A 20,988-nucleotide genomic window follows, 5' to 3' on the forward strand; every position below is an offset into this window, starting at 1 on the left:
CATCACCCTCTCTGGTCACTGAGTGGTAGTTCAGGCTACATACACACACGGACGGACGGACGGACGGATACATACACGGATACACACACGGCCATGCTATGGAGCGGTCTACCACCGCTCAAAAATCAAAAAGCCTTTCTCTCTTCTTGATGGTTCTGATTAAAGGAGGCAGCATAGCAGAATGCATCTTTCACGTGTTTGAGCACAATTTGGGGGGAACAAGGTCGGATGAGGTGTTGTGAACATAAGGTAGTCAGGAAGTGAAGTCTAAAGCCCCTATCATAGTAGGCACCGCGGTGATAAGCTATCCACCGCGGTGTAGTCTTTTTAAAGCCCCTATCAGAGTCGGTACCGCGGTGAAGAGCTATCCACTGCGGTGTAATCTTTTTGAGTAATAAAACTACAATGTTACGTCATTCCTCGCGGTGAAGAGCTTTCCACCGCGAGTCCCGACACATCTCTCTGTTTTTACTATCAGGCTCTTCACCCCGTTCACCCCGTTCACTGATTGGTCGACCTGGACCAGTCAGTCACGGTGAATAGGACTTCACCGTGACTGACTATGATGGCCTCCACTTGTTTTCTGACTTGAGGTGGATAGCTTATCACAGCGTTGCCTACTATGATAGGGGCTTGATAAGGGCTTTAGTGTCTTAACTCTTTTACTGCCGATGACGATTAGCTTAGCTTTGGCAGTGAAAGATGGCTGTATGCTCTGTGTGCTGGTGTTTTGTTTGTTAACCATGGTTGGTTACCATGGTAACGCTCTGTGTGCAGGTGTTGTGTTTGCTAACCATGGTTACAGGTGTATATGGTTACTATGGTTACAGGTGTATATGGTTACTATGGTTACAGGTGTATATGGTTACTATGGTTACAGGTGTTGTGCATGGCGGTGACAGAACAGACTCTCCTCAGGACGGTGACCAGGATCTTCCTGGAGGCTGAGGCTGAACGACTGTCTGGGTCTAATGGCTGTGTGGACCCCCACATGCACACTACTACAGGTACACACACACACTGTCAGGGTCTAATGGCTGTGTGGACCCCCACATGCACTCTACTACAGGTACACACACACACACTGTCTGGACCCCCACATGCTCACTAATACAGGTACACACACACACACACACACTGTGTGGACCCCCACATGCTCACTAATACAGGTACACACACACACACACACACACACACACACACACACACACACACACACACACACACACACACACACACACACACACACACACACACACACACACACACACACCCTTGAGATAACATCACACAGGGTTCCCACAGTCATGAAGTTCCTGGAAATATTTTGAAATTAGATTTGTGTTTTTACAGTACTGGAAAAGTTTTGGAATTGATCAAGGGTCCTGGAAGGTCATTGGAAGAACAGGTGTGATTGCAGCCTAAATATCTGTGACAATCTCATTACATCATCATTCTATGCTTTATTTTTGCTACCCTGCCTGTCTCTGGGCATTGCACATACGGTAGGAGTAAGAGAATGGTTTTTGTATAGGCCCTGAAATTGGGTTAAATATTCTGGAAACGTTTTGGAAATTCATTGGTTAAAATGTGTGGGAACCCTGATAGCGACCGTCAGGTCGCAGTTACTATCAAAACCTCGACCAGCTGTCCGTCAGTCACATGTCACACTTTTGCCCTTCTCATATCTCCGCAACCGCTGCCCCGATCCATGCCAAATTTTGCACACACACTCCTTGACTGCCAAACCACTACCTCCACCACATCAATTCTCACTTGACCCTCTTCTAGCGCCACCATCAGGCCGATTCTTGCAAAACACATTTTTGGACACTGCTCCTACAGATTTGGCCCTAAAATCACGCAAATCGGTACACAGTATGTCGACACTCATCTCATCAACATGGATCTGTCCCATGCCACCATCAGGCCGATTTTTTCAAACACATTTTGGACACTGCTCCTACACATTTTGCCCTAAAATCACGCTGTGACCTGACGGTCGCTTATCTCCTAGATTCCAGTGTGTCTGATGATCTCCTCTCCTCTCCTCTCTCCCAGTAGATTCCAGTGTTTATGATGAGATCATGCAGCCAGTGATCCACTCAGGCTTCCTGTATAAATCCACCTCCATGCACAAAGGAACGCTGTCCCGCAAGACCAGAGAAGGTAGGACCTGGGGGACTCAGGGGGGCTGGGAGGCAGGCTGTGATATATAAATAGATCACAGATAGATAGATAGATAGATAGATAGATAGATAGATAGATAGATACCTTTATTATCCCAAGGGGGAAGTTGCCCAGAGGCAGCACAGCAAGAGAGAAAGTACTGTTGTGAACAGTGAAAAAACAATGAGGAAGAACAAACAACATACAGAGCAAAAGTCTTAAAGTTATAACAAAACAATAGCTATATATAAAGTGTTGAGAAAGAGTCAAAGCCACAAGAAAGTTGTGGACCTGTTTGATGCCTGTCATAGAGGGGAGGGGGGGATGTGTTGTACAGACTTTAAGAAGTTCTGGTGTACGGTGGATAAGAGTGTTCTCTCTCTCTCTCTCTAGACTTTAAGAAGTTCTGGTGCACGGTGGATAAGAGCGTTCTCCTGTATGAATCGGAGCTCAGCTCAGAGCCCAGCCTGTCCATCAACAGCAGAGACATCCTGTGTGTGGGCGTCAGTCGCCCTGACAATGCAAACAACAACAACGGATTCATCGACAGGTCAGCCCTCAGCCAATCACCTACTCTCCTGTATCATCCAATCACCTTGTCCATATATCATCAAACTGTTATGTTTTCATTTTCATTTAGTTTCAGATCTGTGTCATAGATATAATATCAGTCCAAATCATCTCCAAAGCTGTTTCTGAAAATGGAAAACAGAAGATGTTTAGTTGTTATTTAGACATACGCTGTTGTTACTTTTTGATGGTTTAATATTTTATCAAATCCACACACACTGATTTATATGAGGAGCAAGTCACATTCCAGGGTTTAGACATTTATCCTAATATTGACCAGTTTGTCCTGAACCAAAATGGTAAATGGTGCTGGGGGAGTCTGGGATCGAACTGGGAACCCTTCAGGAAAACCTCTCTGTTCTAAGACAGCAGCTCTACCCCTGAGCCACTGCCCATTCTTGTCCAAGCTGTTTGTTCTTTCTGCCTTTCTTTTGTTTTCCTCCATGGAGAGAGTTTCCTGACTGTCCTCTGCTTCCTGGTTTACAACTAAACAAATACACATGACATCACTGGAACTCAGCTCTTTATTGGAGTGCTTTAAGACAAACAAACACAAGAAACTGAAAATGAAAAAAAAAAACTCTAGGAAAACTAAAAGTGGTCACGGAACAGTCAATTAACAAAAAATGATTTAAGGTAGAGTAATCATAAGAGATGGAGTTCCTTATACAGGTAACCATTTCATGACCTACAGACTTACAGTAGGAAACATCTGTGGCCAGTTCTTGTATTTTATTTTTATTTTTAATTGTAATAATTACTTGCTGCGTTGTAGAATCTTAAGCAAATAGGAGTCACATTGAGATCACTGGAGGTTACAGCAAGTAATTCACACAACTATCAACAGCTGACAAACCCTCACAAAAGGGTTTTATAATGTGACCCGAGGCAGGTTTCATTTTGAGTCACAAACAACATCAACAGACTCTTCATGCTCACATTTCCTTCCCAGGTGTAAAAGGATTGGCCAGAGCTGGAAGGATGTGACACGTGTGTCATAAATCTAAACTTCCTGTTTCCTGCCTTTGTCAGAATTGTTTCTGCAACGACCAGAATGAGTTTAACTGAATCCTTCACTGAGTTTAACCTGAGTTTAACTGAATCCTTCACTGAGTTTAACTGAATCCTTCTCTGAGTTTAACTGAATCCTTCTGAGTTTAACTGAATCCTTCTGAGTTTAACTGAATCCTTCACTGAGTTTAACTGAATCCTTCTCTGAGTTTAACTGAATCCTTCTGAGTTTAACTGAATCCTTCTGATTTTAACTGAATCCTTCTGAGTTTAACTGAATCCTTCTCTGAGTTTAACTGAATCCTTCTGAGTTTAACTGAATCCTTCTGAGTTTAACTGAATCCTTCACTGAGTTTAACTGAATCCTTCTCTGAGTTTAACTGAATCCTTCTGAGTTTAACTGAATCCTTCACTGAGTTTAACTGAATCCTTCTCTGAGTTTAACTGAATCCTTCACTGAGTTTAACGGAATCCTTCTGAGTTTAACTGAATCCTTCTCTGAGTTTAACTGAATCCTTCACTGAGTTTAACTGAATCCTTCTGAGTTTAACTGAATCCTTCTCTGAGTTTAACTGAATCCTTCTGAGTTTAACTGAATCCTTCTCTGAGTTTAACTGAATCCTTCTGAGTTTAACTGAATCCTTCACTGAGTTTAACTGAATCCTTCTCTGAGTTTAACTGAATCCTTCACTGAGTTTAACGGAATCCTTCTGAGTTTAACTGAATCCTTCACTGAGTTTAACTGAATCCTTCTGAGTTTAACTGAATCCTTCTCTGAGTTTAACTGAATCCTTCACTGAGTTTAACTGAATCCTTCACTGAGTTTAACTGAATCCTTCTGGGGTTAAAGTTCTCCGTCCTGGGGACGGATTTCCGTCTTGAGGATTCCCTAGGGGCTATTTATGAGATCAGAGAAGATTCGGAAAAAAAGAAAAAAAGCTGAACCGTCTGCGCTAATTATAATAGCATCAGTTACTACTGTGGTGCGTAGACTTGCTGGTGTGTCATGTAGTTCTAATTTAGACCAACTGCTTCCTGTAAGTAGACTTAAAAATAAAACCAGTTGACGTGACTTGACTTGACTTGATCAGATTACCCTAGGCTCTTATTTTGAAATCCGCCCTACACTGAGAGGAAATGCCTCTAGCTACTTGTTGCTGCTGTAAGCTAACTGCGACGATGCATGATGTTGGATAAACAAAACATCACTTGGATTACCCGCAATAGTTTGGCTAAAGTTCATATTTATGATAGAAAACAGTGCTCCTGTGGCTTAAACGATGTACACCGTTTGGAAGTTTGTTAAACTTTTTGGACCTACGCTGAATTCCAATAGCTGGATGCTGCAAAGGAATGAGACGTCGCTCTCTCTGTAATGTATGGATGGCAGTGTCAAAAGATGAAGTCACTGGAGTTTTACATGTAAACAGCAGGTAGGCTATACTATCTAAATATGTGTTTACAGGGGGCAGCAGTAATTGACAATACGCGTTTGCTTTCTACAGTCTATATGGTTTGCTTACGTTCTCTGCATTATAAGCAACTTGTTATGTTTGCAAATCAGAGATTCGAGGGGATTTATTTGTCACTCACAAAAGTGATCCATACAGATGCTAATGAAATACTTCGGGGTGGTGTTTCATTGGTACCGATTAGCAACGTATCATGAATGATTGGTGTTCACTGTTCATGGCAATAGGCGGAGATTTCTCCACTGCATCGCAGTGTTTCTCTCATAACATTACCCACGTGTGGCATAGGTTCAGTCAGCGACGCGTTATTTGGAATTGCACATGAGTTCTGGGCGGAGCCAGCGACAATAAGGCTCGGATGTGCTCACTGCTCAGTGCGGTCAAAAACAAATTGAGGTGGGCTTGGCTGGATGAAAAGGTTGACGGGAAAGCCATTCAGGTCCTGGTGTCACCGTGTCAAACGGTGAGAGAACCAGGAGCCTGTTTCTGTTGTATCTGTTATATGGCAGCATGGCAGCAACGATAAAAAAGACGCTTTTCAAGCGCGGGGGGGGGGGGGATACATTTCCGTCTCGGGATTTTTTTTTGCTTTAACCCCTGGATTCTCTGAGTTTAACTGAATCCTTCACTGAGTTTAACTGAATCCTTCTGAGTTTAACTGAATCCTTCTCTGAGTTTAACTGAATCCTTCACTGAGTTTGTGTTCTTACGTAACACATAGAGATGGGACGATTATGAACATTTCATATCACGACGATCGTGATTTACGATAATATCGCGATAATCAAAATCCATTATCCTTGGGTGGAACATTTGGCAAAAAATTGCAGATCTACATCTTTTTTTTTGCAAATACATTTAATAGAGAGTAAGAAAAAGACTGTATCAAGTATGTACTGTAGGCCTATATTGTTAGGGTTCGTACATTTGACCAATTATAGAGGGTTTAAGTGGTACCGGATATGCAGCTTAGCGAATAAAAGGTGAATTGATCCCAGTGCATGCCAGAGGACGATATCACGATAAATTAAATATCCACGATACGATTATCGCGAGTGTTTTTTTATCACAATAAACGATAATATTGCGTATCAACAACATTATGCTCCATGTATAGAAACAGAACAGTTCAAGACATGCACTCAAACACAGCACATGTTCCACTTCAGTCCCCAGGACAGGATATCACTTCATATTGACAACATAACAAAGTCTAGTACACATTCTCTTTCATATTGACAACATAACAAAGTCTAGTACACATTCTCCTTCATATTGACAACATAACAAAGTCTAGTACACATTCTCCTTCATATTGACAACATAACAAAGTCTAGTACACATTCTCCTTCATATTGACAACATAACAAAGTCTAGTACACATTCTCCTTCATATTGACAACATAACAAAGTCTAGTACACATTCTCCTTCATATTGACAACATAACAAAGTCTAGTACACATTCTCCTTCATATTGACAACATAACAAAGTCTAGTACACATTCTCCTTCATATTGACAACATAACAAAGTCTAGTACACATTCTCCTTCATATTGACAACATAACAAAGTCTAGTACACATTCTCCTTCATATTGACAACATAACAAAGTCCAGTACACATTCTCCTTCATATTGACAACATAACAAAGTCTAGTACACATTCTCCTTCATATTGACAACATAACAAAGTCTAGTACACATTCTCCTTCATATTGACAACATAACAAAGTCTAGTACACATTCTCCTTCATATTGACAACATAACAAAGTCTAGTACACATTCTCCTTCATATTGACAACATAACAAAGTCTAGTACACATTCTCCTTCATATTGACAACATAACAAAGTCCAGTACACATTCTCCTTCATATTGACAACATAACAAAGTCTAGTACACATTCTCCTTCATATTGACAACATAACAAAGTCCAGTACACATTCTCCTTCATATTGACAACATAACAAAGTCTAGTACACATTCTCCTTCATATTGACAACATAACAAAGTCCAGTACACATTCTCCTTCATATTGACAACATAACAAAGTCTAGTACACATTCTCCTTCATATTGACAACATAACAAAGTCTAGTACACATTCTCCTTCATATTGACAACATAACAAAGTCTAGTTCACATTCTCCTTCATATTGACAACATGACAAAGTCTAGTACACATTCTCCTTCATATTGACAACATAACAAAGTCTAGTACACATTCTCCTTCATATTGACAACATGACAAAGTCCAGTTCACATTCTCCTTCATATTGACAGCATAACAGTCTTCATTACAGAGTTGCTGTGGTCAGTGCATAAGCATTGTTGAATGATTCAACACATTAAAGAAAAGAAAAAACGTTTTAAATGTGGTGTTGTCAAGAACGGGCTTAAAAAGCTTGTTGTTTTAAGGTGATGTTTTTCTGAGATGAATGTATGTGTAGGATAGATGCTGAACATTGACAGTAGGCTGTAAGAAGTGCTGTTACGTACAGTAGGCTTAAAACACAGCTTGCCACACATGATGGTTTTGACCCACTTTCCCCACACACCACATTTAAAACAAGGTTATAATGTGTAAGTATAATTATAAGCATTTTAAAAGTCTTTCATAGAATCTTAACGTTTATTTCAAATGAGATCTGGCCTTATAGATCGAACTGTGCTCAGCTTTGGCTATTTTCTAAATGTTCATTTTAATTACATTTTCGATTTACTGAAAATGTCAAAAACGCCAGTTAATGGTCAGTGAAATTAAACCCTGTGGACATCCCTATTCATGACATATTCCATTTCATATCAGTTTGTTTTTATGTGTGTTTTTGCTTTTGTTTTCTTCCAGGTTTCGTTACACCTTTGAGCTGTACCTGAGGTCAGAGAAACTCTACCAGTTTGGACTGGAGACGGCCGACGCTCTGCACATCTGGACCAAGGCTATAGGAAAGGTAGGAAAACATCTGGATAAGGCTATAGGAAAGGTAGGAAAACATCTGGATAAGGCTATAGGAAAGGTAGGAAAACATCTGGATAAGGCTATAGGAAAGGTAGGAAAACATCTGGATAAGGCTATAGGAAAGGTAGGAAAACATCTGGATAAGGCTATAGGAAAGGTAGGAAGACATCTGGATAAGGCTATAGGAAAGGTAGGAAGACATCTGGATAAGGCTATAGGAAAGGTAGGAAAACATCTGGATAAGGCTATAGGAAAGGTAACATCTGGATAAGGCTATAGGAAAGGTAGGAAAACATCTGGATAAGGCTATAGGAAAGGTAGGAAAACATCTGGATAAGGCTATAGGAAAGGTAGGAAAACATCTGGATAAGGATATAGGAAAGGTAACGCATCTGGATTTATATATATTTAGATTTATTATCGCAAGAACAATGGCTTCCATTATAGCATTGTAACCTTTCAGTAATAGAAAGCCTACAGTTTCTATTAGCTTGGATTCCCCATCGATGATGACCCTGGATGGTGGGTTTCTGAACTGCCCACAGCCCTCCTCCTCTGAGACACAGACTGAGTAGTTTTAGTGAGAACATTAGTGAGGATTAATTATATGAAGATAGGTTGAACAGTGGTGAAGTGGTAGTCTGGGTGCCAGGCTGTTCGCTCCGTTCCGCCATTTGTTTAGTCACAGTCTGGACATGATTCAGTTGACTCGTATTTCAGGAAGCAAGTTGTGACGAGTTGTGACGTAGGCGTTGTCGTTGCTGATTGGATGTTGTTCCAACCAATCAGAGTAGGGTTATCGTAGCAACGTCATCATAAACACACTCAGCACACTGGTGGGTTTGACGGACATCACCAAAGACCAATGGGAAGCCACGGATGTGTGAATCCCGCTTCTATGTCCCACCTCTCCTTGGAGATAGGAGGCTTTCCAGACTGTGATGCTGAGAGACAAAACAAATCACGTAACGGAGCGAACAGGCTGGCAGCCAGGCTAGTGTTTCTCAACCTTTTTTCTGCATGGGCACACTTTTCATGTCCCAAGAATCCATGGTCACACCAACATAATACAGGGGTGTAAATATCATCACTGTCGGGAAGAAACCTTGTATCTCCAAGTTTCCAAATTTGTACGTTTCTTCACAAAGTAAAGCCCTGCTTCATCATACAAGTCTGTCGCACAACAGTAGTGAAAACAGCCGATCTACAAGCACACAACGCCTCGCGGTTGTGTGCTTGTAGATCGGCTGTGTTCAAAAAAATCATTTTTAAAATGATAAATACAATACTGGCTTTCAAGCAGTTTCAAGGGGCACACTTGACCCTTCTCAGGGGCACACCAAAGGTCCCCAGGACCAGTGGTTGAGAAACCCTGGGTTAACCCTGTGTTGTCCTCTCTCCGTCAGGCCGCCTCCCCTCTGAGCTGTCACTGTCTGCTGACGCGGGAGTTTGAGCGTGTGGGGACGCTGCGCTACCGCGCCATGCTGGACCCCCAGCAGTGGAGACACGCCCACTTCGTGCTGCAGAAGTCCAACCTGTTCGTCTGTCCCACCAACGACGGGGCGGCAGAGGACATCATCAACCTCAACCGACTGCAGGAGCTCAGTCAGTTCCACTGGTTGATCCATTCAATGATTGATTAACACGATTGATAGCAGTAAATGTTAGCCAAGGCAATTATAGAATGACTTTATGATGCATAAAAATACTACTTTATAATATTCTGTCTGTGTGTCTGTCTGTCTGTGTGTGCGTGTGTGTGTGTGCGTGTGTGTGTGCGTGTGTGTGTGTGCGTGTGCGTGTGCGTGTGCGTGTGCGTGTGCGTGTGCGTGTGTGTGTGTGTGTCAGGCATCACCTCAGAGAACGATCCTCATGACAAGAAGGACACCTTGGTGCTGGTGGAGAAGGGGAGGTGAGTCTTTTTTTTAGGTTTGTTGAAAGTTAGTTTGTTAGTTTCATTTTGTTGTCCACATTGTGGAAATTTGTCTTTAGTCTCATATACATTCACAACAAGAAAACAACAGATAACTGCAACAAACAATTACACACAAAGCATATTTAAGGCAACCAGAAGGACAACAGTGGCATATATGAAAAAACAGGCAGATCAACGAGACATGACATCATTCATTGCCTTAATGGCATTTGGAATGAATGATTTGTTTTAAATATTACGGCTACGGTGTGCCCAAGCTGTTCTATAGCGTCTACCAGAGGGAAGTAAATCAAACTCCCTATGGAGTGGGTGAGAGGGGTCATTTATTATCTTGACAGCTTTTTTCCCAAGCACTTCATTGTAGATAGATAGATAGATAGATAGATAGATAGATAGATAGATAGATAGATAGATACCTTTATTTATTATTATCCCAAGGGGGAAATTCAGTTGTCCCGTTGTAGCACAGCAGTATACAGTTATTTACAAAGTTACAGAGAAGTAGGAAAAAGATAGATACGAGTAAAAAACAAGAGCAGTACAGTACCAAAAAAGAGAAGGTGCATCAATAGAGGGGGCGAATTAAATATAAGTATATATTGTAGATACAACGTAATTGTTTTCGTTTTTTCCCTATGATTTTTGATGCCAGATTTACTATTCTCTGCAGCTTGCCTCTACATTGTATGTTCAGATCACCGTACCACATTGCCATGTTGAAGGTTAAGATTCCCTCTATGAGGTCCTTATAAACCGTTTCCATAATGTGCTTGCTCACCCTGAAGGAGTTGAGCTTGCGTAAAAGGTGGAGACGTTGGTTACAGGACAGGACAAAACGTCTTGCTGAGTTTTAACCCATAATGTGCCTAATGAATACATTAGGCTAAAGGCACTGTTCCATTCCGCTCCGATCCGTGCGGCGCCACCTCGCGCCGGCTGATGTTGATTTACACACTTTAACCACTTATTAGCTACTGTACTGTATATACTGTACTCTGTCATACATCAAATAGCTGAAGGGGATCACACACTGGACACGGGTGGCTGCGCAGCGTCGCGTCGCGGTATCGCCGCACGTGAAGTGCCCCGCGGTAACCCCAACTGGATGCGGCGCGCTGCCACACAGCACATCCATTTCCCCCGGTGGGGAGAACCATGGAAGAACATGTTCACCGCGCGGCAACGCTGGAAAAATAGAACAGCGTCGTATTGGCGCGGCAGGCGAGGCGGCAGACCCGCGGCTGCGCGTGTCTGACGCCGCCGGTGTGGGTTAGTTCATTGAAAATAACGGGGCCGCATGTTTTGACGTGCCGCTTCCGCGCCGCCTCCGCGTCCAGTGTGTGTTCCTCTTCAAATAGCCAATCTGCAAGCTACTGTACAGCATGTCACAATGCAACATGATAACGGACGGTTTCTGAGCTGATATTAGACTGTTATCTGTCTGTTAATCTGCATATGACATATTAAATTGGATCTATTTGTCTGTCTCCCTCTGTGTGTGCGTGCGTGCGTGTATGTGTATATGTGTGTGTGTGTGTGTGTGTGTGTGTGTGTATGTGTGTGTGTGCGTGCATGCAGGACCCTCCACATCCAGGGTGCGGGCAGAGGGGACTTCCCCCTGTGGAGCGCTGACATCCACAGAGCAGCAGGAGGGAAGGGGAACAGTCTGAGAGAACAGCAGCTTAGCAGGAACGACATCCCTATCATAGTAGACAGCTGTATGGCCTTCATCACTCAGTATGGTAGGATTACTATCATAGTCTTCATCACTCAGTATGGTAGGATTACTATTACTACTCATCTTCATCACACAGTATGGTAGGATTACTATTACTACTCATCTTCATCACACAGTATGGTAGGATTACTATTACTACTCATCTTCATCACTCAGTATGGTAGGATTACTATTACTACTCATATTCATCACACAGTATGGTAGGATTACTATTACTACTCATATTCATCACACAGTATGGTAGGATTACTATTACTACTCATCTTCATCACACAGTATGGTAGGATTACTATTACTACTCATCTTCATCACACAGTATGGTAGGAGTACTATTACTACTCATCTTCATCACACAGTATGGTAGGAGTACTATTACTATCATAGTAGACACAGTATGGTAGGATTACTATCATAGTAGACAGCTGTATGGCCTTCATTACACAGTATGGTAGGATTACTATTACTACTCATCTTCATCACACAGTATGGTAGGATTACTATTACTACTCATCTTCATCACACAGTATGGTAGGATTACTATTACTACTCATCTTCATCACACAGTATGGTAGGAGTACTATTACTACTCATCTTCATCACACAGTATGGTAGGTTTACTATTACTACTCATCTTCATCACACAGTATGGTAGGATTACTATCACTACTCATCTTCATCACACAGTATGGTAGGAGTACTATTACTACTCATCTTCATCACACAGTATGGTAGGTTTACTATTACTACTCATCTTCATCACACAGTATGGTAGGATTACTATTACTACTCATCTTCATCACACAGTATGGTAGGATTACTATTACTACTCATCTTCATCACACAGTATGGTAGGAGTACTATTACTACTCATCTTCATCACACAGTATGGTAGGTTTACTATTACTACTCATCTTCATCACACAGTATGGTAGGATTACTATCACTACTCATCTTCATCACACAGTATGGTAGGAGTACTATTACTACTCATCTTCATCACACAGTATGGTAGGTTTACTATTACTACTCATCTTCATCACACAGTATGGTAGGATTACTATTACTACTCATCTTCATCACACAGTATGGTAGGATTACTATTACTACTCATCTTCATCACACAGTATGGTAGGATTACTATTACTACTCATCTTCATCACACAGTATGGTAGGATTACTATTACTACTCATCTTCATCACACAGTATGGTAGGATTACTATCACTACTCATCTTCATCACACAGTATGGTAGGATTACTATTACTACTCATCTTCATCACACAGTATGGTAGGATTACTATTACTACTCATCTTCATCACACAGTATGGTAGGATTACTATCACTACTCATCTTCATCACACAGTATGGTAGGATTACTATTACTACTCATCTTCATCACACAGTATGGTAGGATTACTATTACTACTCATCTTCATCACACAGTATGGTAGGATTACTATCATAGTAGACACAGTATGGCCTTTATCACACAGTATGGTAGGATTACTATTACTATCATAGTAGACAGCTGTAATAACTTCATTACACAGTATGGTAGGATTACTATCACTACTCATCTTCATCACACAGTATGGTAGGATTACTATTACTACTATTATTATTATAATTGCGACCGAAGGTCGCATATACTCTGAAGAACCGTGTCACTTGAGTGTCCTTCCTTCCTTCCGTATCCTCGTGACCATCCTTCCGTATCCTCTGTGATGTCAGCGAGTTGTGACATCACTTCCTGTACAGGGCGGCTACACGAAATGTGGATAACACTATATATGGAGATAGTCCAGTCCATCATGTCATATGGGACTAACGTCATAGAAAGTAGCCATTGTTAGGCCGGAGTCATTGGCTGTCTAAACATGGAGATGTGGATAACACTATATATGGAGATAGTCTAGTACAATATGTCATATGGGACTACCGTCATAGACAGTAGCCATTGTTAATCCGGAGTCAATGGCTGACTATCTGTACAGGAAGTGATGTCACATGACATACTTTTTATGCCCATATATGAGTCCTAACATGGAGATGTGGATAACACTATATATGGAGATAGTCTAGTCCAATATGTCATATGGAACTACCGTCATAGACAGTAGCTATTGTTAGGTCGGAGTCAATGGCTGTCTGTCTGTCTGTCTGTCTGTCTGTCTGTCTGTCTGACTGACTGTCTGTACAGGAAGTGATGTCACATGACATACTTTTTATGCCCATATATGAGTCCTTCTGTACCACATCTCCATGTTTAGGCAAACTCCACACAGAAAGGCCCTATCGCCAACCCAACCTAGGGTGTGAGCGATAGGGCCTTTCTGTGTGGAGTTTGCATGTTCTCCCCGTGTCTCCTAGGGTTGATACCCTCACAAAAACATGAACAAACTCCCCCCAGAATGACAACAACTAGAATCGTCAGAGAAACGCTGTGGTTGGCCAGATGGTCAAGAATTGGCGCAGGTCATTTGGACCTATACATGGAGAAATGGAGCAAACCTGTTTGGCCTAAACATGGAGATGTGGTACAGAATGACTCATATATGGGCATAAAAAGTATGTCATGTGACATCACTTCCTGTACAGACAGTCAGACAGACAGCCATTGACTCCGGCCTAACAATGGCTACTGTCTATGACGGTAGTCCCATATGACATGATGGACTGGACTATCTTCATATATAGTGTGCTCCACATCTCCATGTTTAGGCCCTATCGCTCACACCCTAGGTGGGGTTGGCGATAGGGCCTTTCTGTGTGGAGTTTGCATGTTCTCCCCGTGTCTCCTAGGGTTGTTCTCCCCGTGTCTCCTAGGGTTGATACCCTCACAAAAACATGAACAAACTCCCCCCAGAATGATAACAACTAGAATCGTCAGAGAAACGCTGTGGTTGGCCAGATAGTCAAGAATTGGCGCGACCTCGCCCTTTAGGGCGCATGTCACCCTGAGGTCGCATTCCACCCTCAGGTGTCTTACTAGTTATATAGTAGACAGCTGTATGGTCTTCATCACTCAGTATGGTAGGATTACTATTATTATTATTATTATTATTATTATATAGTAGACAGACAGCTGTGAACTACAGTAGTTCTACTGTAGTTCATATGTCCTCTCTCTCCAGGTCTGGGTCACGAGGGGATCTATAGGAAGAACGGGGCCAAGTCTCGCATCAAGCTGCTGATGGACGAGTTCCGTAAGGACGCCCGCAACGTCAAGCTGCGCATCGGAGACAACTTCCTGGAGGACGTCACCGACGTCCTCAAGAGGTTCTTCAGGGAGATCGACGACCCCATCTTCATGTTTGACCTCCACCCGCTGTGGGTGGAGGCTGCCAGTGAGTCATCTTCATGTTGGACCTCCACCCGCTGTGGGTGGAGGCTGCCAGTGAGTCATCTTCATGTTGGACCTCCACCCACTGTGGGTGGAGGCTGCCAGTGAGTCATCTTCATGTTGGACCTCCACCCACTGTGGGTGGAGGCTGCCAGTGAGTCAATACAACCTGACAGCATTAATGTCAAGTGGAAAAACATGTCTGTTCAAAACAGATCACGTTTGTTCTGAAAGAGGATAAAAAAACAATGTGTTGCAAAGGATCCAATAAATGTAGTCACTGTTTAGTCACAAGCTGCAAGCTTTACTCTTTATTTGTTCAGTATTTATTAAACCCAACGACAGACATATCTATCTCGGCTCATCCATCCCTAGTCTCGCGTGGCCAGACTGTTGACTCCGCCATTTGGGCAATGCTCCCGTTCGAATGACTTTGTCTGAGCTATTGTGTTTCTGTTATGTTTCCAATGGGACTACAGTTCAGTGCAGCAGTGGCTACTTCCGATAGTTGTCTGGCTACGCAAGACTAATCCATCCCTAACGTGTGTGTGTGTGTGTGTGTGTGTGTGTGTGTGTGTGTGTGTGTGTGTGTGTGTGTGTGTGTGTGTGTGTGTGTGTGTGTGTGTGTGTGTGTGTGTGTGTGTGTGTGTGTCTTTGTGTGTCTTTGTGTGTGTGTGTGCATGGTGTGTGTGTAGAGTTCTCCCAGAGGTCTCAGAGGTTGGAGCGCTACAAGGACATCATCCGCAGTCTGCCCAGAGTCCACAGAACAACCCTGTCAGCCCTGATCAGCCATCTGTACAGGTCAGAGCACACACACACACACACACACACACACACACACACACACACACACACACACACACACACACACACACACACACACACACACACACACACACAGAGGCACGTGCGCATACACACACACACAGAACCAGCCTGTCCACCACCTCAGTTGGTAGATTCTACCGGTCGGTACAACAGCTTTAAAAGCCAACTTTATCACCGACACATTGCAAACAGTAGTCCGTTAGGTGCCCTCCAGACTAGGTGCGGTCACCGCCTCCTAGCAATTAATTTTCAATGAGAGGCGGGCGGCTTTTCGGCCGCGCAGCGAAGTTTTGGGGCGGTGAGGCGAGCGGGCGGGTGCGGTCCCGTGAAATCCACCGCGAGCGTGCTCATTTGTGCATCGGCGAGAGATGGATTGTGTTCATCTTTGTGAAATACCGCGCAGCGTTGAATTCGCTGAGCGAGTGCGTTTGTGTCTCACCGCGGTGCGGCCACCGCTGATCCTAGCGGCAGCCCCGACGGCAACCTCCTGTAGTGTGGAGGGCACCTTAGCCTTCATATTTTAACACCTCTTCCCTGCGTTAACGGCGGCATCAACGACGGGTCGACTCGACTCTGTAAAAAGTTGAGTTGAAGTCGACTTTATCGTTTGATGACATCATCACATCAATTATTTTGGGGGGTCCCCAGATTAACTTAATGTGAAACATGGTTTTCTCACTCAACTGTAAACAAACCAACATAAAGTTCAAGTGTATAGAGGGTATCTGCTCATTTCTAAAGTGACAATTTAAGGACTTTTTAATCTAAAATGACAAATTAAACATTGTCCAAATTGTCAAATATATAGAGGCAAAAATTGTGAAAATAGCAGATAGCAGATCTACATGCTCACAACGCCTTGCATCGCGAGGCGTTGTGAGCATGTAGATCTGCTATTTTCACAATAGAACCATGTTATACCAAATGTAATGTAGCACTGTAATATTGGATCATTCCGTCCTTGACAATAAGCAATCCTACTGTTTGAATGCTGTACAGACGCACACATGGAGCAAAAATAATGATAGAAAACAATACAAAGGATTTTCTTTTTTCAACTTCAGCTTTCGACTTTCTCTGGTGGGAGTCGACTTTTTCGTTAATGCCCTAACGTGTGTTAATAACATTACGGTTGTGTCCTCCTGTTTGTGCGTGCGTGCGTGTGTGTGCGTGCGTTCTCTCAGGGTCCAGAAGTGTGCAGACCTGAACCAGATGTGCACCAAGAACCTTTCTCTGCTGTTTGCTCCCAGCCTGTTCCAGACGGACGGGAAGGGCGAACACGAGGTCAAGATAGTGGAGGACCTGATAGACAACTACCTACTGGTGTTTGATGTGAGTACAAATACTTAAATACTCTACTACCTGCTGCTGTTTGATGTGAGTACAAATACTTAACTCTTTTACTGCTACGGACGTTCCCGTTCGCCCCATTTTTGACGACGGCGCGATGCCAATACGGCTCGTTCTTTTTTACATAGAGTCAGTTTGTCCTGGGTTGGCTCCTATAGAGTCAGTTTATCCTGGGTTGGCTCCCATAGAGTCAGTTTGTCCTGGGTTGGCTCCTATAGAGTCAGTTTGTCCTGGGTTGGCTCCCATAGAGTCAGTTTGTCCTGGGTTGGCTCCCATAGAGTCAGTTTGTCCTGGGTTGGCTCCCATAGAGTCAGTTTGTCCTGGGTTGGCTCCCATAGAGTCAGTTAGTCCTGGGTTGGCTCCTATAGAGTCAGTTTGTCCTGGGTTGGCTCCCATAGAGTCAGTTTGTCCTGGGTTGGCTCCCATAGAGTCAGTTTGTCCTGGGTTGGCTCCCATAGAGTCAGTTTGTCCTGGGTTGGCTCCCATAGAGTCAGTTTGTCCTGGGTTGGCTCCCATAGAGTCAGTTTGTCCTGGGTTGGCTCCCATAGAGTCAGTTTGTCCTGGGTTGGCTCCCATAGAGTCAGTTTGTCCTGGGTTGGCTCCCATAGAGTCAGTTTGTTCTGGGTTGGCCCCCATAGAGTCAGTTTGTCCTGGGTTGGCCCCCATAGAGTCAGTTTGTCCTGGGTTGGCTCCCATAGAGTCAGTTTGTCCTGGGTTGGCTCCCATAGAGTCAGTTTGTCCTGGGTTGGCTCCCATAGAGTCAGTTTGTCCTGGGTTGGCTCCTATAGAGTCAGTTTGTCCTGGGTTGGCTCCTATAGAGTCAGTTTGTCCTGGGTTGGCTCCTATAGAGTCAGTTTGTCCTGGGTTGGCTCCTATAGAGTCAGTTTGTCCTGGGTTGGCTCCCATAGAGTCAGTTTGTCCTGGGTTGGCTCCTATAGAGTCAGTTTGTCCTGGGTTGGCTCCCATAGAGTCAGTTTGTCCTGGGTTGGCTCCCATAGAGTCAGTTTGTCCTGGGTTGGCTCCTATAGAGTCAGTTTGTCCTGGGTTGGCTCCCATAGAGTCAGTTTGTCCTGGGTTGGCTCCCATAGAGTCAGTTTGTCCTGGGTTGGCTCCTATAGAGTCAGTTTGTCCTGGGTTGGCTCCCATAGAGTCAGTTTGTCCTGGGTTGGCTCCCATAGAGTCAGTTTGTCCTGGGTTGGCTCCCATAGAGTCAGTTTGTCCTGGGTTGGCTCCCATAGAGTCAGTTTGTCCTGGGTTGGCTCCATAGAGTCAGTTTGTCCTGGGTTGGCTCCCATAGAGTCAGTGTGTCCTGGGTTGGCTCCCATAGAGTCAGTTTATCCTGGGTTGGCTCCTATAGAGTCAGTTTGTCCTGGGTTGGCTCCTATAGAGTCAGTTTATCCTGGGTTGGCTCCTATAGAGTCAGTTTGTCCTGGGTTGGCTCCTATAGAGTCAGTTTATCCTGGGTTGGCTCCCATAGAGTCAGTTTGTCCTGGGTTGGCTCCCATAGAGTCAGTTTGTCCTGGGTTGGCTCCCATAGAGTCAGTTTGTCCTGGGTTGGCTCCCATAGAGTCAGTTTGTCCTGGGTTGGCTCCCATAGAGTCAGTTTGTCCTGGGTTGGCTCCCATAGTGTCAGTTTGTCCTGGGTTGGCTCCCATAGAGTCAGTTTGTCCTGGGTTGGCTCCTATAGAGTCAGTTTGTCCTGGGTTGGCTCCCATAGAGTCAGTTTGTCCTGGGTTGGCTCCTATAGAGTCAGTTTGTCCTGGGTTGGCTCCCATAGAGTCAGTTTGTCCTGGGTTGGCTCCCATAGAGTCAGTTTGTCCTGGGTTGGCTCCTATAGAGTCAGTTTGTCCTGGGTTGGCTCCTATAGAGTCAGTTTGTCCTGGGTTGGCTCCCCTAGAGTCAGTTTGTCCTGGGTTGGCTCCTATAGAGTCAGTTTGTCCTGGGTTGGCTCCCATAGAGTCAGTTTGTCCTGGGTTGGCTCTCATAGAGTCAGTTTGTCCTGGGTTGGCTCCCATAGAGTCAGTTTGTCCTGGGTTGGCTCCCATAGAGTCAGTTTGTCCTGGGTTGGCTCCTATAGAGTCAGTTTGTCCTGGGTTGGCTCCCATAGAGTCAGTTTGTCCTGGGTTGGCTCCTATAGAGTCAGTTTGTCCTGGGTTGGCTCCTATAGAGTCAGTTTGTCCTGGGTTGGCTCCCATAGAGTCAGTTTGTCCTGGGTTGGCTCCTATAGAGTCAGTTTGTCCTGGGTTGGCTCCTATAGAGTCAGTTTGTCCTGGGTTGGCTCCCATAGAGTCAGTTTGTCCTGGGTTGGCTCCCATAGAGTCAGTTTGTCCTGGGTTGGCCCCCATAGAGTCAGTTTGTCCTGGGTTGGCTCCCATAGAGTCAGTTTGTCCTGGGTTGGCTCCCATAGAGTCAGTTTGTCCTGGGTTGGCTCCCATAGAGTCAGTTTGTCCTGGGTTGGCTCCCATAGAGTCAGTTTGTCCTGGGTTGGCTCCCATAGAGTCAGTTTGTCCTGGGTTGGCTCTCATAGAGTCAGTGTGTCCTGGGTTGGCTCCTATAGAGTCAGGTTGTTTGCCTCTAGTTCTGGTTCCTGACACAGTGCCCTGCTAGCCTCATCCTTCTCTCTCTGACCTTGGCTGTGACCTGTGGTTTTGGTCCTTGAAAGGAAGCTATGGATTCTGTAGTTTCAGCGAGTCTATTTGTTATCATGAGAACAAGTGAACGAATGGAAACGGAACAACACGCAAAGTCACGTAGTTATCTCTGCTGTGTTTTCTTCTCTCTTCTCTGTGTGCGCGTGCACGCGTGTGTGTGTGTGTCTGTGTGTGTGTGTGTGTGTGTGTGTGTGTGTGTGTGTGTGTGTGTGTGTGTGTGTGTGTGTGTGTGTGTTTGTGTGTGTGCGTGCGTGCGTGCGTGTGTGTGTAGATTGATGAGGAGCATCAGACTCAGATGGATTTGGAGATCAGTTTGATCACCACCTGGAAGGACACACAGGTCAACACACACACACACACACACACACACACACACACACACACACACACACACACACACACACACACACACACACACACACACATCCATTAATGAATTGATATATTTCATGTTGTATAAATGGTAATATGTAGTGTATATTTTAATATTTTAATATTTTATTGTGTTTTGTATGCAGTTGTCTCAGGCAGGAGACCTCATCATTGAAGTTTACCTGGAAATGAAAATAGCAGACTGCTGTCTTACTCTAAAAGTAAGTTATTATCACTAATAAATATATAAGTTATCACATCAATAAATATATAAGTTATCACATTACACTAGCATGTCTCTGGTGCCGGGTAGAAACCGGCTATGTCCAGAATATTATGAAAAAAAAGGAAGAAGAAAAAAAACACTTTTAGAAAGAAATTCCTGGAAATATTTTGAAATTACATTTTCTTTCTTTCAGTACTGGAAAAGGTTTGGAATTGATCAAGGGTCCTGGAAGGTCATTGGAAGAATATTGTCTCTGCATTGTTTTTGGCTATTTGATTTAGTTCATAAAATAAAATAAAAATCTAAAACATGTATTACATTACATCGCACAGAATATGTAACACAAGTAGTTTTTCATCAAAC

At 43.7% G+C, this 20,988-nt stretch overlaps 1 protein-coding gene across 1 annotated transcript in view; it reads left to right on the forward strand.

Moving 5' to 3' along the window:
* Positions 1-20,988, forward strand: part of arap3 (ArfGAP with RhoGAP domain, ankyrin repeat and PH domain 3) — a 65,479-nt gene that overhangs the window by 21,579 nt on the left and 22,912 nt on the right. Inside the window, exons 14-25 of the mRNA XM_080746134.1 lie at positions 881-1,007; positions 2,062-2,169; positions 2,563-2,719; positions 8,070-8,172; positions 9,587-9,785; positions 10,029-10,092; positions 11,695-11,858; positions 14,990-15,202; positions 15,894-15,999; positions 17,211-17,358; positions 20,299-20,367; positions 20,546-20,620. Coding sequence (XP_080602260.1) covers positions 881-1,007; positions 2,062-2,169; positions 2,563-2,719; positions 8,070-8,172; positions 9,587-9,785; positions 10,029-10,092; positions 11,695-11,858; positions 14,990-15,202; positions 15,894-15,999; positions 17,211-17,358; positions 20,299-20,367; positions 20,546-20,620 — 1,533 coding nt within the window. The remainder of the gene's footprint in view (positions 1-880; positions 1,008-2,061; positions 2,170-2,562; positions 2,720-8,069; positions 8,173-9,586; positions 9,786-10,028; positions 10,093-11,694; positions 11,859-14,989; positions 15,203-15,893; positions 16,000-17,210; positions 17,359-20,298; positions 20,368-20,545; positions 20,621-20,988) is intronic.

The sequence above is a fragment of the Nannobrachium achirus genome (genome assembly GCF_963921795.1).
Source record: "Nannobrachium achirus genome assembly, chromosome: 17".
Taxonomy (NCBI): domain Eukaryota; kingdom Metazoa; phylum Chordata; class Actinopteri; order Myctophiformes; family Myctophidae; genus Nannobrachium; species Nannobrachium achirus.